Source organism: Odocoileus virginianus, unplaced genomic scaffold (assembly GCF_023699985.2).
Source record: "Odocoileus virginianus isolate 20LAN1187 ecotype Illinois unplaced genomic scaffold, Ovbor_1.2 Unplaced_Contig_2, whole genome shotgun sequence".
Lineage (NCBI taxonomy): Eukaryota > Metazoa > Chordata > Mammalia > Artiodactyla > Cervidae > Odocoileus > Odocoileus virginianus.
The window spans coordinates 3480627-3497327 of record NW_027224319.1 but is presented as its reverse complement, the minus strand read 5'-3'; the positions used below and the strand labels follow the sequence as shown (position 1 = coordinate 3497327).

Here is a 16701-nt window from a genome sequence, read left to right as displayed (position 1 = left end):
TGGCCTAATAGGAAAAACACCAGATGTGGGTGCCAGCCGGGGATGCTGGTGAATGATTACCAGCCAGCTCTGCGAGGCGGGGTGGGGGCAGGGGAAGGCCCGAGGAGAGGTCCTGGAGTGGGGGCCGGGCCTGGAGGCACGCAGTGGCGCTCCAGACCCCCACACTCTGCTCCGGTCCCCTGGCACCCCAACTGGTTCCCCGCAGGCCTGGCCAGCTCAGGGGCAGCCCCCGTCCCCTCCACGCCTGACACCCCTCGCAGCCTGCTCCCCACCACCACCGGGGAGGGTTTGGCACCAGTGACCCCGCTGTAGGTAGGCCGAGGAGGGCGCAGCCCTGACGTCCGGCATCAGTGAGGAAGCGCTTCTCGGGCAAGGTGCGAATCCCAGCTCCACCACTTGGGAGCAGCGTGGCCTCCGGCAAATGCTGTGTGTCGGCTTCCCCCTCTGCAAGGTGGGCCTGAGGTCGCTCCGCAGGACGGTTGTCAGGCCCCTAGAAGAGCACCCAGGGCAGCGGCGCCGGGGAGAGGGCGGCAAAGGGAGAGACGAGCCTTAGGAAGCGCGCGGGGCGTGCGGCGCTGCTCAGGCCCCGCGCCCGTCTCTGCAGGTGTGGCCAGCGTGTTGGTGTCCTTCTTCCTCTGCACGTACTACAACGTCATCAACGCCTGGGCCTTCTGGTACCTCTTCCACTCCTTCCAGGTGAGCGGACGCGGGCTGGGGCCGGAACGGGAGGGGAGCGGCCGGGTACCCTGGACCAAGCAGAGGGCTTCCGAGCCGGGGATCCGGGGACCCCTGCTGTTTGTGCGATGTGTGCGTACATTTTTGGAGAGCGGGCCCACAGATTTCATCAGGTGCGCTCTGAAGGATGTGACCACCCCCCTCCAAAATATTAAGAACCGCTGCCTGCTGGGCCAGGGGGAAACCGTGGGGAGAGCTGATGGGGAAGGGCCCCCCCACTGAGCATGACCACGTGGCCTCCCTCCTCTTTCCACTTCCTGCCTCTCATCACGTGTCCTCCAGGTTTCTGACGCTAGCCTGGCCCCTCCTTGTCTTTGCAAAAGTTCTCCTAGAAGGACCACTGTCACCCTATAACACAATAGCGGCTCTTCCCAGAGATACACAGTTGAAAAATGCATTTCTGATGATAGCCCTAGTTGATGCTCATTGTAGAAAATGGGGAAGGGACTGGGACTTGTGGAGAAGAGAGGACCCTAATTCCACACTGAGGGGGGTGGTCTTCGTGTCTGAAGCTTCCCCTCCGTGGCCTGTGTTCACATCTTTTCCTCAGAGTCTGCCCGTCCGCTCCCAGGGCCCCTCCTCCTGCGGCATCCTGCACCTCAGCCTCTTCCCAGACGGGGGACGGGGAGGAGACGGGAACCCGCTGGGGGGATGTCTCTCTCTTCGCCTCTGAGCCAGGCCTTCACGAGCCAGACCCTGTCTCCAAGGTCAGAAGCCAAATGGGCCTGGTCGTGGACTCTGAACAGACCCCAGCTTGTGAGGCCAGTCTCTGGAGCATTTGAGTACACCCTTGGGTTTTTGGGGCCCCAAGGAATGCTTGGGTGAATGACCTCAGTAGTCAGGAGCTGGCATCTATAGATATAGAATGTGCTATATCCACATCCAGCTGTAGCTTTCCACTCTGCCACACCCAGGTCCATTCTCGTTGGAGAATGCCCTGATAGGAAGGACTCTGCCCTGAGCTTAGCTATGCCTCCTCTTCCTCCCCTGGCTCAACCTAGAGTTCCATGAAGACTAGTCACAACCTTGCCTCTCCTCCACCTTCTGGGTAGAAGCAGGGCAGCTCCTCTACTCTCCAGCCTATTGGAGAGTAATGGTCTCCAGTGACCACTTCCTTCCTCTGTGCTGGGCTGTCATGTATGGTTGAGCAGGTTGTGCACTGCACAATGCCATTCCAACTAAGGGGTTGCCATACATGCTGCAGGCATTGTATATACATAGAGGCATCCTTAAGGCCATTTTCCGAAAGTGGACGCATTGTGTGTTCTTGTAACAATCAAGATGATTTGACCGTTTTCCAAAGGCAAAGTATATAAATAAGGGGGTACCATTTTCTAACCCTCAGAAGTGTAAAAGTCAGGGATTCCTGGAAATCACTTGACCATTCATTCCAGCCTTCACAGGTCCATACACCTCTCCCCTACCCCTCTGCCATGAGGCCTCCTCCATGGCCCCATAGGAATGACAGTACCTCCAGCTGCAGACACTCACTCACGCTTGCTCTGGGCCAGCTAGCGCCACCAGCACGTTAGAACTGTCCCCTTGTGTAATCACGACCACACCCTGTGGTGCTGGTGCCCCAGGCTCCAGAGGGGCCTTGCGAAGCTGGAAGGCTGGATGCAGCAGCCTGGCCACGGGGTCTGTGCTCTGGTCCAACCAAGTCGGGCTTCCCAGCTTTTCCCCATGGGAGCTCCAGGCTAATAAGCATGTGAATGCAGGGATCTCAGCTTCCTCACCTAGTGATTCAGGGGGAGAGGGGCTGGGTGCTGAGAAGTGGTCAGTCTAAGTCCTTCCATACTTAAAGCTTCTCCGTGCTGGCTGCGTCCTGGGATCACCCGGGGGAACTTTTAAAACTCTGAGACCCAGGCCGCACCCAGACCAGTGAAATCTGAGTCACTGCCAACGCAGCCTGGGCATCAGTTTTGAAAGCCTCCCTTCCTCTGAGTGATTTAAGTCATGTGCGTGTAGCCAAGGTTGGCAACCAGCCTGTGCTGAACAGCAGCAATGCAGTGAGTGGACGCAGTCAGTGCCCCCAGGCCAGGCAGAGCCGGGGGGCTGTGGTCTGGGCTTCAGGTCCTCAGGGACCCCCCGCCTGATGGGGAGCGGTCCTGGTTGTCACTACACCTCGGTTTACTCCTCGCGGCCATTCTCTCCACGAGTCCCCCTCGCTCAGTAGTCCAGCCCGAGGGTCTGCAGGGCGCTGGTCCACCTGCGTAGGTGAAAGTAAAAGCTGCAAGGCCTCGGATGTGAGGCCAGGAGGTCACGCGGCTTCACTTCAGTGCCTCCTGTGGGTCAGAGCAAGTCACAGGTCAGCCCAGGTCGCGGGCAGGGGCAGAGGGTGCTGCCTCTCGAGGGGGGCTGCTGGTGGTCACCTTTGGGAGCATTTTAGGTCAAAACTAGAAACCGGCTCGGAGGGGTCGGTTTCTGTCAGGGGTCCCAGCAGCACAGGGCCTAAGCACTTTGCAGGTGACCGACGTGGGCTCCAGCTCCTTACCAGCAGAGTGGCCCTTGCCCATCAGGTAATGCTGTTGGGCTCATTTCTGTTTCCTGTGAAATATAGGGGTTGAACCCATTGGGGTTAGATTTGCTTCTGTCTGCGGGGAGTGTTTGTCTCATGAAATCTGATCCAATCAGGGGCTGGTTGTGGCAGAGCAGAGGTGGGACCCTAACCCCCCTCCCCTCCCCCACGCAGCTCTGCACTTCTCTTTAGCTCTTGGCCTTGGGTCATGTTCATCACCCCTGCACCATTTAGGCGCTCTGGTTGCTAAGGGAGAGAGAACCCAGCTGGAACTAGCTGAAACAGAAGCCCCAGAAACTACAGAAACCAGTAAGGTTCTACCTGCAAAGTCCAGGAGTGGAACCGCTTTAGGTGTAGCTTAACTCAGGCTCAACGGGAGCCATCAGTACCTTCTGTCTTAGATACAGAAGAAGGCTGTGGTGGGGACGAACCACAGCCCCCTCGGACTTGCAGACACAGTGACTGTTAGGAAATGCCCGTCTCCACCTTGGTAACGAGGGCAGGACCCAAGTCTTATTCCTGCTGGGATTTGCTAGGCGCTGGTGGAAATAAAGACCACCCAGATGAGAGCAAGCAGAGGCTGTTTATCCATAGCTTGGTCTAACGAGGGAGTCCCATGACTTGCATTTGACAGAGACTCCAGGGCAGGCAGAGCACTGGGGAATTGTGTTGGGTGTGTGACTGGTTAGGGGAGGGTCTCTGGCTTTTTCCTCTTGGTCCTGAGTTGGAGGGAAGACAGGTTCAGAAAGCTGCAGTCAGTGACCAAGTCCTGACCACTCCGAGCTGACTGCAGGCGCTGTGCTTTGGGTTCCTGGGCTGGAGGCTACCGAGGTTGTGGGTCAGAGTTCATTTGTGATAGATGGTCTGGCCATTGTCCCTTTGATTCGTTCTCTCCCACCCACCATGGAGCTGAGACGTTTTCAGCAGACACCCATGGGGTCGCTGGGAGTGTGGGGCCCCTGCCCGCCTGTGCCCAGGGGTGGGGGAGAGCCTTTGTCTCCCTGTCTGCCTTCAGGAGCTCCTGCCCTTCGGGGACCAGCGACCTCTTCCAAGAGCCTCCCCTCGGGCCGCCTCCCGTCCTCCCACCCCGACCTTTGGCCTCCGCCCGCACCGCTGAGTGTAACGGTGCTTTTGACCCGCAGGACCCGCTGCCGTGGTCCGTGTGCCCACTGAACGGCAACCGCACGGGCTACGTGGAGGAGTGCGAGAAGGCCTCCTCCACGCAGTACTTCTGGTACCGGAAGACGCTCAACATCTCGCCGTCCATCCAGGAGAGCGGGGCAGTGCAGTGGGAGCCGGCGCTGTGCCTCGTCCTGGCCTGGCTGGTGGTGTACCTGTGCGTCCTGCGGGGCACTGCGTCCACCGGCAAGGTAGGACTTGGGGGGTTAGCGGCCGGGCAGTGGTGAGGCCCCTCCGCGGTCGGCGCTGGGGAGGAGGGGCGGACGGTGATACTGGAACGAGTCTAGCCGCCAGAGACGGCCAGCGGTCCTGCAGGTCACAGCCCTGAATCTCAAAATGCGGACCTCCCCCGTCCCCGGAAAGATGAGCATGTCTGTCCCAGTGCCCTGCCCGGACCACCCAAGGGGTGCCAGGTAGCGCGACTTAGTTTTCCTTTCTGTGAAAACTTGTCATGTCGACGCGCGTCCCCGACACACGCTGCACTGAGCCGCACCGCGGGGAGAGCCTCTAGAACTCGGGTGTCTGGTCCGACCCTCAGAGCTTCCGAGATGGTCCGTGAGGGGTACCTCTGAGCACTGGGACTTTAAAGGCTCTCCAGGTGACCCTATGAGCAGCTGAGCCGCAGAACCTTTGGTCCAAGCTGCTTTCCATGACCTAGAGAACTATCAGGCCTGATTAGAAACCTTTTCTCTTTGGTGTGTCCCTAAGTTTATGGTCCTGCCGGAGCAGAGACGTTTCTCTGACCCGCTCCGGGTGGAATGCCTTCCTGGAGGGTTCCCCTCACCTCCCGTCTCTCCAGCTGCAGCAGATGCTACGGGCACGCATGTGCCCACCTCGTGCCCAGTCACACCTCACAGTGCATCCATCATGGGTGGGACACGCACGTTGTTTCAGTCTTCAGGCCTTCACAGGAGATCTCACTGTCCACTCACCTGAGGCTTTCAGAGGTGAAGTCCTGCCTAAGGGCACAGAGCAGAGGGCAGAGTCAGGCAGACCCCACTTTGCCCCAGAAACTCCCTGTCATTTTCAATTGAACACCTCCTGTTGGCCCACACTTTTCATGACTCAATCAATCCCGGCTTTTCCCTTCTGAAGGTCGTAAGAGCCCACCTGTCCTCTTCCTCCTGACCAGCCCGGTTGCCTTCTCCAGCCCCACCTTGTGCCTCTAACACTGGTTTGTTTATTAATGGCTGTGCTAGTCTTAGTCGTGGCATGCAGTCCTCACTGTAGCGTGTGGCATCTTTCCATGTGGTGTGTGCGCCTCTCTCCAGCGGTGGCGTGTGGTCTCAGGAGTTATGGTGTGCCAGTTTAGTTGCTCCACAGCATGTAGGATCCTAGTTCTCCAACCAGGGATCAAACCCCCGTCCCCTGCACCAGAAGGCAGATTCGTGACCACTGGATCACCAGGGTAGTCCCCCCAACTGTGTGTTTCTTGAGTCTTCAAGACCAGAACTACCCCCAGTATTTTAGGTGTCCGGTGACACCCTAGTACCATGTCTAGTAGGATATCTTCTTTCAGTTTTCAGGGCCCCGTGATGGCCAGCATCTTAATCCCAATAACCCCCATCTCACCATCAAAAACCTGAGATTCTACAACAACTCACTCTGTCCCATCTTGAAGTTTGGAGGATATTTTATGATCAGAAAAAAGGTTTCACAACTGGCCTCTGCGAAATTATCATGAATGAACATGATCCAGAAGATCTGAGGGCAGTATCTGCAAACGTGGAGATTCAGCGAGGCCATCCCTTTTCCAGATCACTGAGAAACTTGCCAAATGAGGACATGTCATGACATGAAAACTTACTTCTTCTTCTTGTCTATTTCCTCGGCTTGAGCCACGCCCCTCTCCATGACAAAAGTGCCCCAACAGCTGTTAATTTATGGTATACAGCAAAGTGATTCAGTTATGAATATTCTTTTCCATTGTGGTTTATTACAGGATATTTAGTGCATCCTGTGCTAGACAATAGGACCTTGTTGTTTATCCATTATATATATATATATATATATACATACACACATATGTATTTTGTAGTTTGCATCGGCTAATCCCAGACTCCCAGTCCAACCTTCTCCCACCCTCATTTCTTCTTAGCAACCACAAATCTGTGGGTCTGTTTCTGTTTTGTAGACAGGTTCATTTGTGTCATATTTTAGATTCCACATATAAGTGATATCATATGGTATTTGTCTTTCTCTTTCTGATTTCAGTTAGTATAACTTCTGGGTCCATCCACGTGGCTGCAAATGGCATGATTTCATTCTCTTTATGGCTGAACAATAGTCCATTGTTTACATATATCACATGGTCTTTATTCATCTGTTGATGGACATTTAGGTTGTTCCCATGTCTTGGCTATTGTAAATAGTGCTGCTGTGAACATAAGGCTGCATGTATCTTTTTTAATGTTGGTTTTGTCTGAATATATGCCCAGGAGTGGGACTGCTGGGTCCTATGGCAATTCTGTTGTTAGTTTTCTGAGGCACCTCCATATTGTTTCCCCTAGTGGCTGTACCGTCTTACATTCTCATCAACAGTGTAGGAGAGTTCCCTTTTCTCCACACCCTCTCCAGCATTTTGTTATTTGTAGACTTTTTAATGATGGCCATTCTGACCGGTGTGAGGTGATGCCTCATTGTAGTTTTGATCTCTCTAATGACTAGTGGTGTTGAACGTCTTTTCATGTGCCTGTTGTCCATCTGTATGTCTTTGGGAACATGTCTGTTCAGGGCTTCTGCCCATCTTTGGATCGGGTTGTGTTCTTGTTGTAGTTGTTACTGAGTCATAGGAGCTCCCAACAGCTCTATTTATGGGGTGAACTTTGTTAAAGCCTGTGTGCTGTATACTGGCCTTCTTTGTCGGACTCTGCTTTCTTCCCCTCCAAGGTTTGTTTTCAGATTATTGAGAAATGGTCTTTCCAAGTTCTTTAGGCTGGATCACATATCCAGCAGTCCTTCTAGCTTCCCTGACTGGGGAGAAGTGAGCCAGCCTGGTCTCGACTGAAGAGAGATTTCCAGGAGACTTGTTCACCTGAGGTGAAGCGGGGCGGCACCAAGGGCTGACTCTGTGTCCTCTAGGAACCGGGGGCCGCTGTGCCCTCTAAGCGCCCGCGGGTCACAGACCACGGTCACCCTCCCCTTGCTTTCCTTCAGCTCACTGGCCAGATGCCCTCTCTTTCCACCTGCCCATTCCCATCTTGAACCTGGTTTATCTTTGTGTAATCTCATGTGGATGTGTTACTCATCTCAAGTTACAATATCCTCACTTAGGAAGCATCGTAGAAGACACGCCCGGCGTCTGCCTGCCATCCCCAGGATCAGAGGGCAGAGCACCACGCGGGTGTCCTTGGAAATCCATGGGGCGATAGTGCTGCACCTCAGTGGGCATGGAGGGCCGGGTGCAGCTGGACTTGAGTCACCAGCTGTTTCTCACAGAGGGACCCAAACATGAAGGGAACTGCTTTTACTTAAAAAAAAAAAAAGAAAAAACCCCCCAAAACAATACCCCTCCACCCACCGCCAAACAAAATAACCAAGCAAACAAACAAATTTGCAAAGTGCTTGAAAAGGGGCTTTGGTGCACATACAAGTTGATCTGCAGAAAAACAAATTCCAGCCCTGTGTGGGCATCTGTGCACTTGAAGGTCTCTATTGTGAGACTTTGTGAAAAAATTGCCCGGCGTTGAGAGGCTACTTCCAAAGCTACCATGAAAATCAAAGATCAAACATCAGTGAACCCATGACATACATTAGCAGGGAAAGAACTGGTTGACAAATTCCACTGATATGCACCTTTAAAGCCCGTGGAAGGCCTCTCTCGCCTTCTGAGGTGGGGTGTGCTTCCCTCTGAATAAATCCACTTCTTACCGTTAAAAAAAAAAAAAAAAAAGCCCGTGGAAGTGAGGCCTTTCATAAAAACCTTTGAATTTCTATTGTATTTTTCACAGGAATACCAAATGACACTGCTTTTCCTTTATACACTCATGTCCAAGCTTGTCTCAGGCCCCAGTCCTGGGGGTACCTGACCTTCCTCCAAGCTCCTGGTTTTTTGGTGTTTTTTTTCCTTTCAGAGGCGATATAAATCCTGTAAGGGACTGCTTCCTGCTCTGCTTGGGTCACGAGGAAGCTCAGAGATCAGTCTGGCCCAGAAACTGGGTAGCACCTCACCTATTCCGTGAGCCGTCTTTTCCTTGGGGCTCATCTTCCTGGGCTGCCCACGTTTTGTTTTTACACTGATATCTCATGATGTATTCCTGTGGGCAGCCTCGAGTCCTTTCTGGAATAAGGTTGAGTTGAAGGGAGACTGGAGGACAGAGGATTCCAGGACCTGTTCCCTCTTCTCCACTGAACAAGAGATTTCCTGGGGGCCACACGCGTGGGCATCCATGTTCACCACCCAGTTTCCCAAACTCAGAACCCGTGTCTGACCAAGAACCACAATACCTTCCCAGCTGCCGGTTCCCCAGACAGCCAAGATGGTGCTGCGGCGTTCCGTGGGGATGGCGGGTCTGCCTGCCTTGGGCCTGAGGGCCCCGTAGTGCCCGCTCCTCCAGGGAGCTGACTCTGTGCTCTGGTGCCCGTAGGTGGTATACTTCACGGCACTGCTGCCCTACTGTGTGCTCATCATCTACCTGGTCAGGGGCCTCACGCTCCACGGAGCCACCAACGGCCTGGCGTACATGTTCACTCCCAAGGTATGGGCTGGAGGGGAGGGGCCCCAAGGGTACCCCCATTCATCCCCCCACCCTCCAGGATGGGTGGAGCAGTCGTGAACTCAGGGAAGAGGATGTGAGCCCGCCAGGCAGTGAGGGTCGTGGCTTCCATGTCCTCAGCCAGGGAGCCCCCACGCCTGTGAATTCTGGGGCCTGACTCTGTGGTCCACCTACATGCTTGTCCTCCCTGCCCTCAACCTCTGCTGCCCCAGCCCCACATCTGGCCTTTGCCCCAGTCTCACCCCAACCCTCCGCTCCAGCTGCGGACCAAGTTGTTCACCGGCAGCATCCCTGCAGTCAGCTCATGCTCCTGCTCGCACTTCCAGGCACCCCTTTCCCTATGGGGCTGAGTCCACACACGGCAGGGCCCCCGTGATCCTGCCCCATAGCTGATGCCCATCAAGAGGGCCACTGTTGCCTTTGGGACAGGACAGTCATTTAGCAAGTCTGGTCCCTGGAAACAATATGACTGTAGCAGCATTGCCTCTAATGTCAGTGCTGGGTACAACTCAGCCTTCGGCACCAGCACCTCCATTTCTGGAGGTGGAGACCCATGCAGCGTCTGGGTCATGGATCAGGGGCTCAATTCCTTTGAAAACTTTTATCCGACACCGTCTCCTCTGGGTAAGAGGCAGTGAGGGGTGTGACTTGAGGATGTCTTTTATCTGCTGAGAACCTGGCGGGGCACAGGCGGGGCCAGGAGGACTGGGTTCGAGCCTCAGGCCTGCCCCGGCTGGCTGTGTGCCACAGACCCGTTCCTTCCCCTCTCTGGGCCCCCTCCCCCTGCTGGTCTGAGAGCCTGGGGTTCCCACCTGGGGTTCACCCACCCTGTCCCCACTGGCTTTCCCCCACCAACTGCTCCCCACAGATGGAGCAGCTGGCCAACCCCAAGGCCTGGATCAATGCAGCCACCCAGATCTTCTTCTCGCTCGGCCTGGGGTTCGGGAGCCTCATCGCTTTCGCCAGCTACAACGAGCCCTCCAACAACTGCCAGAAGCACGCCATCATCGTGTCCATCATCAACAGCTCCACGTCCATCTTTGCCAGCATCGTCACCTTCTCCATCTATGGCTTCAAGGCCACCTTCAACTACGAGAGCTGCTTGAACAAGTAAGCCTGAGTCGTCTGGTGTGCCCCAGGCCTGAAGGCGGGCAGTGAGCCTGTAAAGGCCTGAGCTGAAGGGCCTCTGAGAAGAGGCAGATCCCAGAAATCAAGGGGGTATTTTGATACCCCTTGGGGCAAAGGGCACTGTCTTTGCTGCCCTCGATCAAGGATTTAAATCAGACTCACCAGCGTCTGCTTAAGGGGATGAGGGCAGTGTATTCAGAGCACTTATAGCACCAATACAGCATTCAATACGTAAGAAACCAGTTTCTTCTGCCCCATCTCCCCCGCCTCAGAAGTAACCAAGAGCTCCCCAGCTGAGCCATGGAGCTTACAGAATCTTTCTGGTGCCCCCTTACCCAAAACATAAGAAACATCATCCAGAAGGTATGCTGTCCGGTACAGCAATCCCTAGCTACAAGGGGCTATTTACAAATGTAAATGTAAATTGATTTAACATTAGCTAAAATTTTGTTTTGTTGTTGTTCAGTGGCTAAGTCGTGTCTGACTTGGCCACCCCATGAACTGCAGCACACCAGGCTTCCCTGCCCTTCACTGTCTCCCTGAGTTTGCTCAAACTCATCCATTGAGTCAGTGATGCCATCCAACCATCTCATCCTCTGTCACCCCCTTCTCCTCCTGCCTTCAGTCTTTCCCAGCATCAGGGTCTTTTCCAGTGAGTTGGCTCTTTGCATCAGGTGGCCAGAGTATTGGAGCTTCAGCATCAGTCCTTCCAATGAATATTCAGGGTTGATTTCCTTTAGGATTGACTGGTTTAATCTTTTGCTGTCCAAGGCACTCACAAGAACCTTCTCCAGCACCACAGTTCAAAAGCATCCGTTCTTGATTTAAGACTGGTTTCCACCTCAGTGTAAGGTAGTTTAGATCAGCCTCAGTGGCACTAGCCTCATTCGAGTACTCACTGGCCACACGTGGTTAGTGGGTACGAGGTTGGAGAGCACTGATGTAGAACTTGCCCGACAATGCTGGTCCAGAGATTAAAACAGCCCACCCAGCTGTGTGGGTTTGGTTCCTTTGGTCATCACTGTTTCTGTCTGAGGCTCCTTCAAAGTCATTTACAATCACCCTGTCCTTTAAAAGCTCACCAGTCAACACATTCCCTAGGTGGGAGAGGGTTTGGCGACAGCGACCTTTGTAATCAGCTGCTCCACTCTGCAGGGTGATTCTGCTGCTGACCAATTCTTTCGACCTTGAAGATGGCTTTTTGACAGCCAACAACCTGGAGCAAGTGAAAGATTACCTGGCGTCTGCCTACCCCAGCAAGTACAGCGAGGTGTTCCCACAGATTAGAAACTGCAGCTTGGAATCGGAGCTGGAGACGGTGAGCTGCTGGCAAAATCTTGACTTGCTTCACCCGCATGCTTCATAGGGGGCCTTTGACCCTGCCCATGAGAAGGGGCACCTTGAGGGGTACACACACCCCATGAAAATCAGGGAAAACTGAATTTTCTTCCCTGCGCCTCTTAGAGGACGAGGGCCCTGCCCACCACTCTCCCGGGTGCTGCACGGGGATCCCAGTCCCTACACAGTTCCTTTGGGACCCCTGTGTCCCTTGTTTCTTAACTTGGCTCTTTTCAAAATTTAAAAATAGAGGAAAGGATGAAGAGTAATTAAACAAACACCCACCTGTCCACCTCTCAGAGTGAAAAATCTAAACATTTTGTCAATTTGGGGCTAGATTTTCTTTTTTATGTTAAAGGAAAGAAAATTTTAGGGACAAGGGTAGAATTCTCTTTGTTACTCTCCCGAAAAATCTATTCTACTCCCAGAGCCCAGAAACTTCATTTTGATGACTTATACCATGACATATACCCATATATATGTCATGGGTAATGCTGTTATTTTTCTTGGCAGTTTTTAAGTGGAAAGAAGTGGTCCTGAGAGAGATCTTTCTCATTCAGCATTTTATTTGAGATTGCTCTATGGGGATACATATGGACTTCCATTCATTCATTATGAGAGTGACATTTTGCTCTATCATAAATATCCCACACTTGATTGAACCTGAGCCACCAGCACAGGAGGCCTGGAGTCCCCAGCTAGACCCCCAGAGGATTCTCTGTGAACTTCCTTACTGATACATATTTGGGTTTTTCAAAAAAATTTCTGCTTCAAAAATCACTCTTATATACATTCTACAGAATTAAATTGCTATGCTGGGACCTCTATTTTTAAAAATGTAAAAAAAAAAAAAATTGAACTCTGCTTAATTTAAAATCTGTTATTTTCTTATAAACATCACAGTGATTCAGTTACACACAAATTTTTTTCTATATTCTTTTGCATTAAGGGTTATTATAGATTACTGAATACAGTTCCTTGTGCTATAAATATTACCTTGTTTATCCGATATATCAATAGATGTGTGTGTGTGTGTGTGTGTGTGTGTATAAAAGTTTTCATCTCCAGGTTCTAACTCCCAATTCAACCTTCCTCAGCACCCTCAGGCAATCACAAGAATATTCTCAATGTTTGTGACTTTCTTCTTTCATAGAAAATTCCTTTTCATTATATTTTGTAAATTATTATTAATATAATATTATTTTATAATGAGTAAAGTTGGTTTACACTATTGTGTTTGTTTTGGGTATTCATCAACTTCAAACAGTTATACATAAAAGTATATCTATTATTTATCAGATTCTTTTCCCATATAGGTTATTAAAGACCGTAGAGTACCATTTCCTGTGTTATAGAGTAGGTATATTTGATACCTCTTATATATATATATTAGTGTGTATGTATTAATTCCAACTTTAAAATTTATACTTCCCTGACCTGAGTTTTCCCCTGTGGTAACCATAAGTTTCTTTTCTAAATCTACGAGTCGGTTGCTATTTTGTAAACAACTACATTGGTATCCATTTTATTTATTTTTTTTTTTAAATTTATTCATTTTAATTGGAGGCTAATTACTTTACAATATTGTAGTGGTTTTGCCATACACTGACATGAATCAGCCACGGGTGTACATGTGTTCCCCATCCTGAACCCCCCTTCCACTTCCCTCCCCATCCCATCCCTCTGGGTCATCCCAGTGCACCAGCCCTGAGCACTTGTCTCATCCATCAAACCTGGACTGGTGATCTGTTTCATATATGCATGTTTCAATGCCATTCTCCCAAATCATCCCGCCCTCGCCCTCTGCCACAGAGTCCAAAAGACTGTTCTATACATCTGTGTCTCTCTTGCTATTTCGCATATTGGGTTATCATTACTATCTTTCTAAATTCCATATATATGCGTTAGTATACTGTATTGATGTTTTTCTTTCTGGCTTACTTCACTCTGTATAATAGGTTCCAGTTTCATCCACCTCATTAGAACTGATTCAAATGTGTTCTTTTTAATGGCTGAGTAATATTCCATTGTGTGTATGTACCACAGCTTCCTTATCCATTCATCTGCTGATGGACATCTAGGTTGCTTCCATGTCCTGGCTATTATAAACAGTGCTGCGATGAACATTGGGGTACACGTGTCTCTTTCAATTCTGGTTTCCTCGGTGTGTATGCCCAACAGTGGGATTGCTGGGTCATATGGCAGTTCTATTTCCAGTTTTTTAAGGAATCTCCACACTGTTCTCCATAGTGGCTGTACTAGTTTGCATTCCCACCAACAGTGTAAGAGGGTTCCCTTTTCTCCACACCCTCTCCAGCATTTATTGCTTGTAGACTTTTGGATAGCAGCCATCCTGACTGGCGTATAATGGTACCTCATTGTGGTTTTGATTTGCATTTCTCTGATAATGAGTGATGTTGAGCATCTTTTCATGTGTTTGTTAGCCATCTCTATGTCGTCCTTGGAGAAATGTCTGTTTAGTTCTTTGGCCCATTTTTTGATTGGGTCATTTATTTTTCTGGAATTGAGCTGCAGGAGTTGCTTGTATATTTTTGAGATTAATCCTTTGTCTGTTGCTTCATTTGCTATTATTTTCTCCCAATCTGAGGGCTGTCTTTTCACCTTGCTTATAGTTTCCTTTGTTGTGCAAAAGCTTTTAAGTTTCATTAGGTCCCATTTATTTTTGCTTTTATTTCTGAAATTCTGGGATGTGGGTCATAGAGGATCCTGCTGTGATTTATGTCAGAGAGTGTTTTGCCTATGTTCTCCTCTAGGAGTTTTATAGTTTCTGGTCTTACATTTAGATCTTTAATCCATTTTGAATTTATTTTTGTGTATGGTGTTAGAAAGTGTTCTAGTTTCATTTTACAAGTGGTTGACCAGTTTTCCCAGGCACCACTTGTTAAAGAGATTGTCTTTTCTCCATTGTATATTTTTGCCTCCTTTGTCAAAGATAAGGTGTCCATAGGTGCATGGATTTATCTCTGGGCTTTCTATTTTGTTCCATTGATCTATATTTCTGTCTTTGTGCCAGTGTCATACTGCCTTGATGACTGCGGCTTTGTAGTATAGGCTGAAGTCTGGCAGGTTGATTCCTCCAGTTCCATTCTTCTTTCTCGAGATTGCTTTGGCTATTCGAGGTTTTTTTGTATTTCCATACAAATTGTGAAATTATTTGTTCTAGTTCTCTGAAAAATACCATTGGTAGCTTGATAGGGATTGCATTGAATCTATAGATTGCTTTGGGTAGTATACTCATTTTCACTATATTGATTCTTCCAATCCATGAACATGGTATATTTCTCCATCTATTTGTGTCCTCTTTGATTTCTTTCATCAGTGTTTTATAGTTTTCTATATATAGGTCTTTTGTTTCTTTAGGTAGATATATTCCTAAGTATTTTATTCTTTTCATTGCAATGGTGAATGGAATTGTTTCCTTAATTTCTCTGTTTTCTCATTGTTAGTGTATAGGAATGCAAGGGATTTCTCTGTGTTAATTTTATATCCTGCAACTTTACTATATTCATTGATTAGCTCTAGTAATTTTCTGGTGGAGTCTTTAGGGTTTTCTATGTAGAGGATCATGTCATCTGCAAACAGTGAGAGTTTTACTTCTTCTTTTCCAATCTGGATTCCTTTTATTTCTTTTTCTGCTCTGATTGCTGTGGCCAAAACTTCCAAAACTATATTGAACAGGAGTGGTGAGTGAGAGTGGGCACCCTTGTCTTGTTCCTGACTTTAGGGGAAATGCTTTCAATTTTTCACCATTGAGGATGTTTGCTGTGGGTTTGTCATATATAGCTTTTATTATGTTGAGGTATGTTCCTTCTATTCCTGCTTTCTGGAGGGTTTTTATCATAAATGGATGTTGAATTTTGTCAAAGGCTTTCTCTGCATCTATTGATATAATCATATGGTTTTTATCTTTAAATTTGTTAATGTGTATTATGTTGATTGATTTGCAGATACTGAATAATCCTTGCATCCCTGGGATAAAGCCCACTTGGTCATGATGTATGATCTTTTTAATATGTTGTTGGATTCTGTTTGGTATAATTTTGTTAAGGATTTTTGCATCTGTATTCATCAGTGATAGTGGCCTGTAGTTTTCTTTTTTTGTGGCATCTTTGTCTGGTTTTGGTATTAGGGTGATGGTGGCCTCATTGAATGAGTTTGGAAGTTTACCTTTCTGCAGTTTTCTGGAAGAGTTTGAGTAGGATAAGTGTTAGCTCTTCTCTAAATTTTTGGTAGAATTCAGCTGTGAAGCCATCTGGTCCTGGGCTTTTGTTTGCTGGAAGATTTCTGATTACAGTTTCAATTTCCATGCTTGTGATGGGTCTGTTAAGATTTTCTATTTCTTCCTGGTTCAGTTTTGGAAAGTTGTACTTTTACTAAGAATTTGTCCATTTCTTCCAAGTTGTCCATTTTATTGGCATATAGTTGCTGATAGTAGTCTCTTATGATCCTTTGTATTTCTGTGTTGTCTGTTGTGACTTCTCCATTTTCATTTCTAATTTTGTTGATTTGATTCTTCTCCCTTTTTTCTTGATGATTTTTGTTTCTTTGTTGATTTTTGCTATGGTCTCTTTTGTTTCTTTTGCATTTATTTCTGCCCTAATTTTTAAGATTTCTTTCCTTCTACTAACCCTGGGGTTCTTCATTTCTTCCTTTTCTAGTTGCTTTAGGTGCAGTGTTATTTATTTGACTTTTTTCTTGTTTCTTGAGGTAAGCCTGTATTGCTATGAACCTTCCCCTTAGCACTGCTCTTACAGTGTCCCATAGGTTTTGGGTTGTTGTATTTTCATTCATTTCTATGCATATTTTGATTTCTTTTTTTATTTCTTCTGTGACTTGTTGGTTATTCAGCAGCATGTTGTTCAGCCTCCCTATGTTGAAATTTTTAATAGTTTTTCTCCTATAATTGACATCTTACTGCATTGTGGTCAGAAAAGATGCTTGGAATGATTTCAGTTTTTTTTTTACTTTACCAAGGCTAGATTTATGGCCCAGGATGTGATCTATCCTGGAGAAGGTTCCATGTGCACACTTGAGAAAAAGGTGAAATTCATTGTTTTGGGATGAAAT

At 48.9% G+C, this 16701-nt stretch overlaps 1 protein-coding gene across 3 annotated transcripts in view; it reads left to right on the top strand.

Annotated features, from left to right (window-relative positions):
- Positions 1-16701, top strand: part of SLC6A20 (solute carrier family 6 member 20) — a 50771-nt gene that overhangs the window by 13053 nt on the left and 21017 nt on the right. For all 3 annotated transcript variants that reach the window (XR_011486261.1, XM_020915833.2, XM_020915832.2), the window contains exons 3-7: positions 605-696; positions 4396-4623; positions 9019-9129; positions 10016-10257; positions 11431-11593. Coding sequence is in view for 2 of the 3 variants with exons in the window: in XM_020915833.2 (XP_020771492.2) it covers positions 605-696; positions 4396-4623; positions 9019-9129; positions 10016-10257; positions 11431-11593 (836 nt within the window). In the remaining variant the exon portion in view is untranslated. The remainder of the gene's footprint in view (positions 1-604; positions 697-4395; positions 4624-9018; positions 9130-10015; positions 10258-11430; positions 11594-16701) is intronic.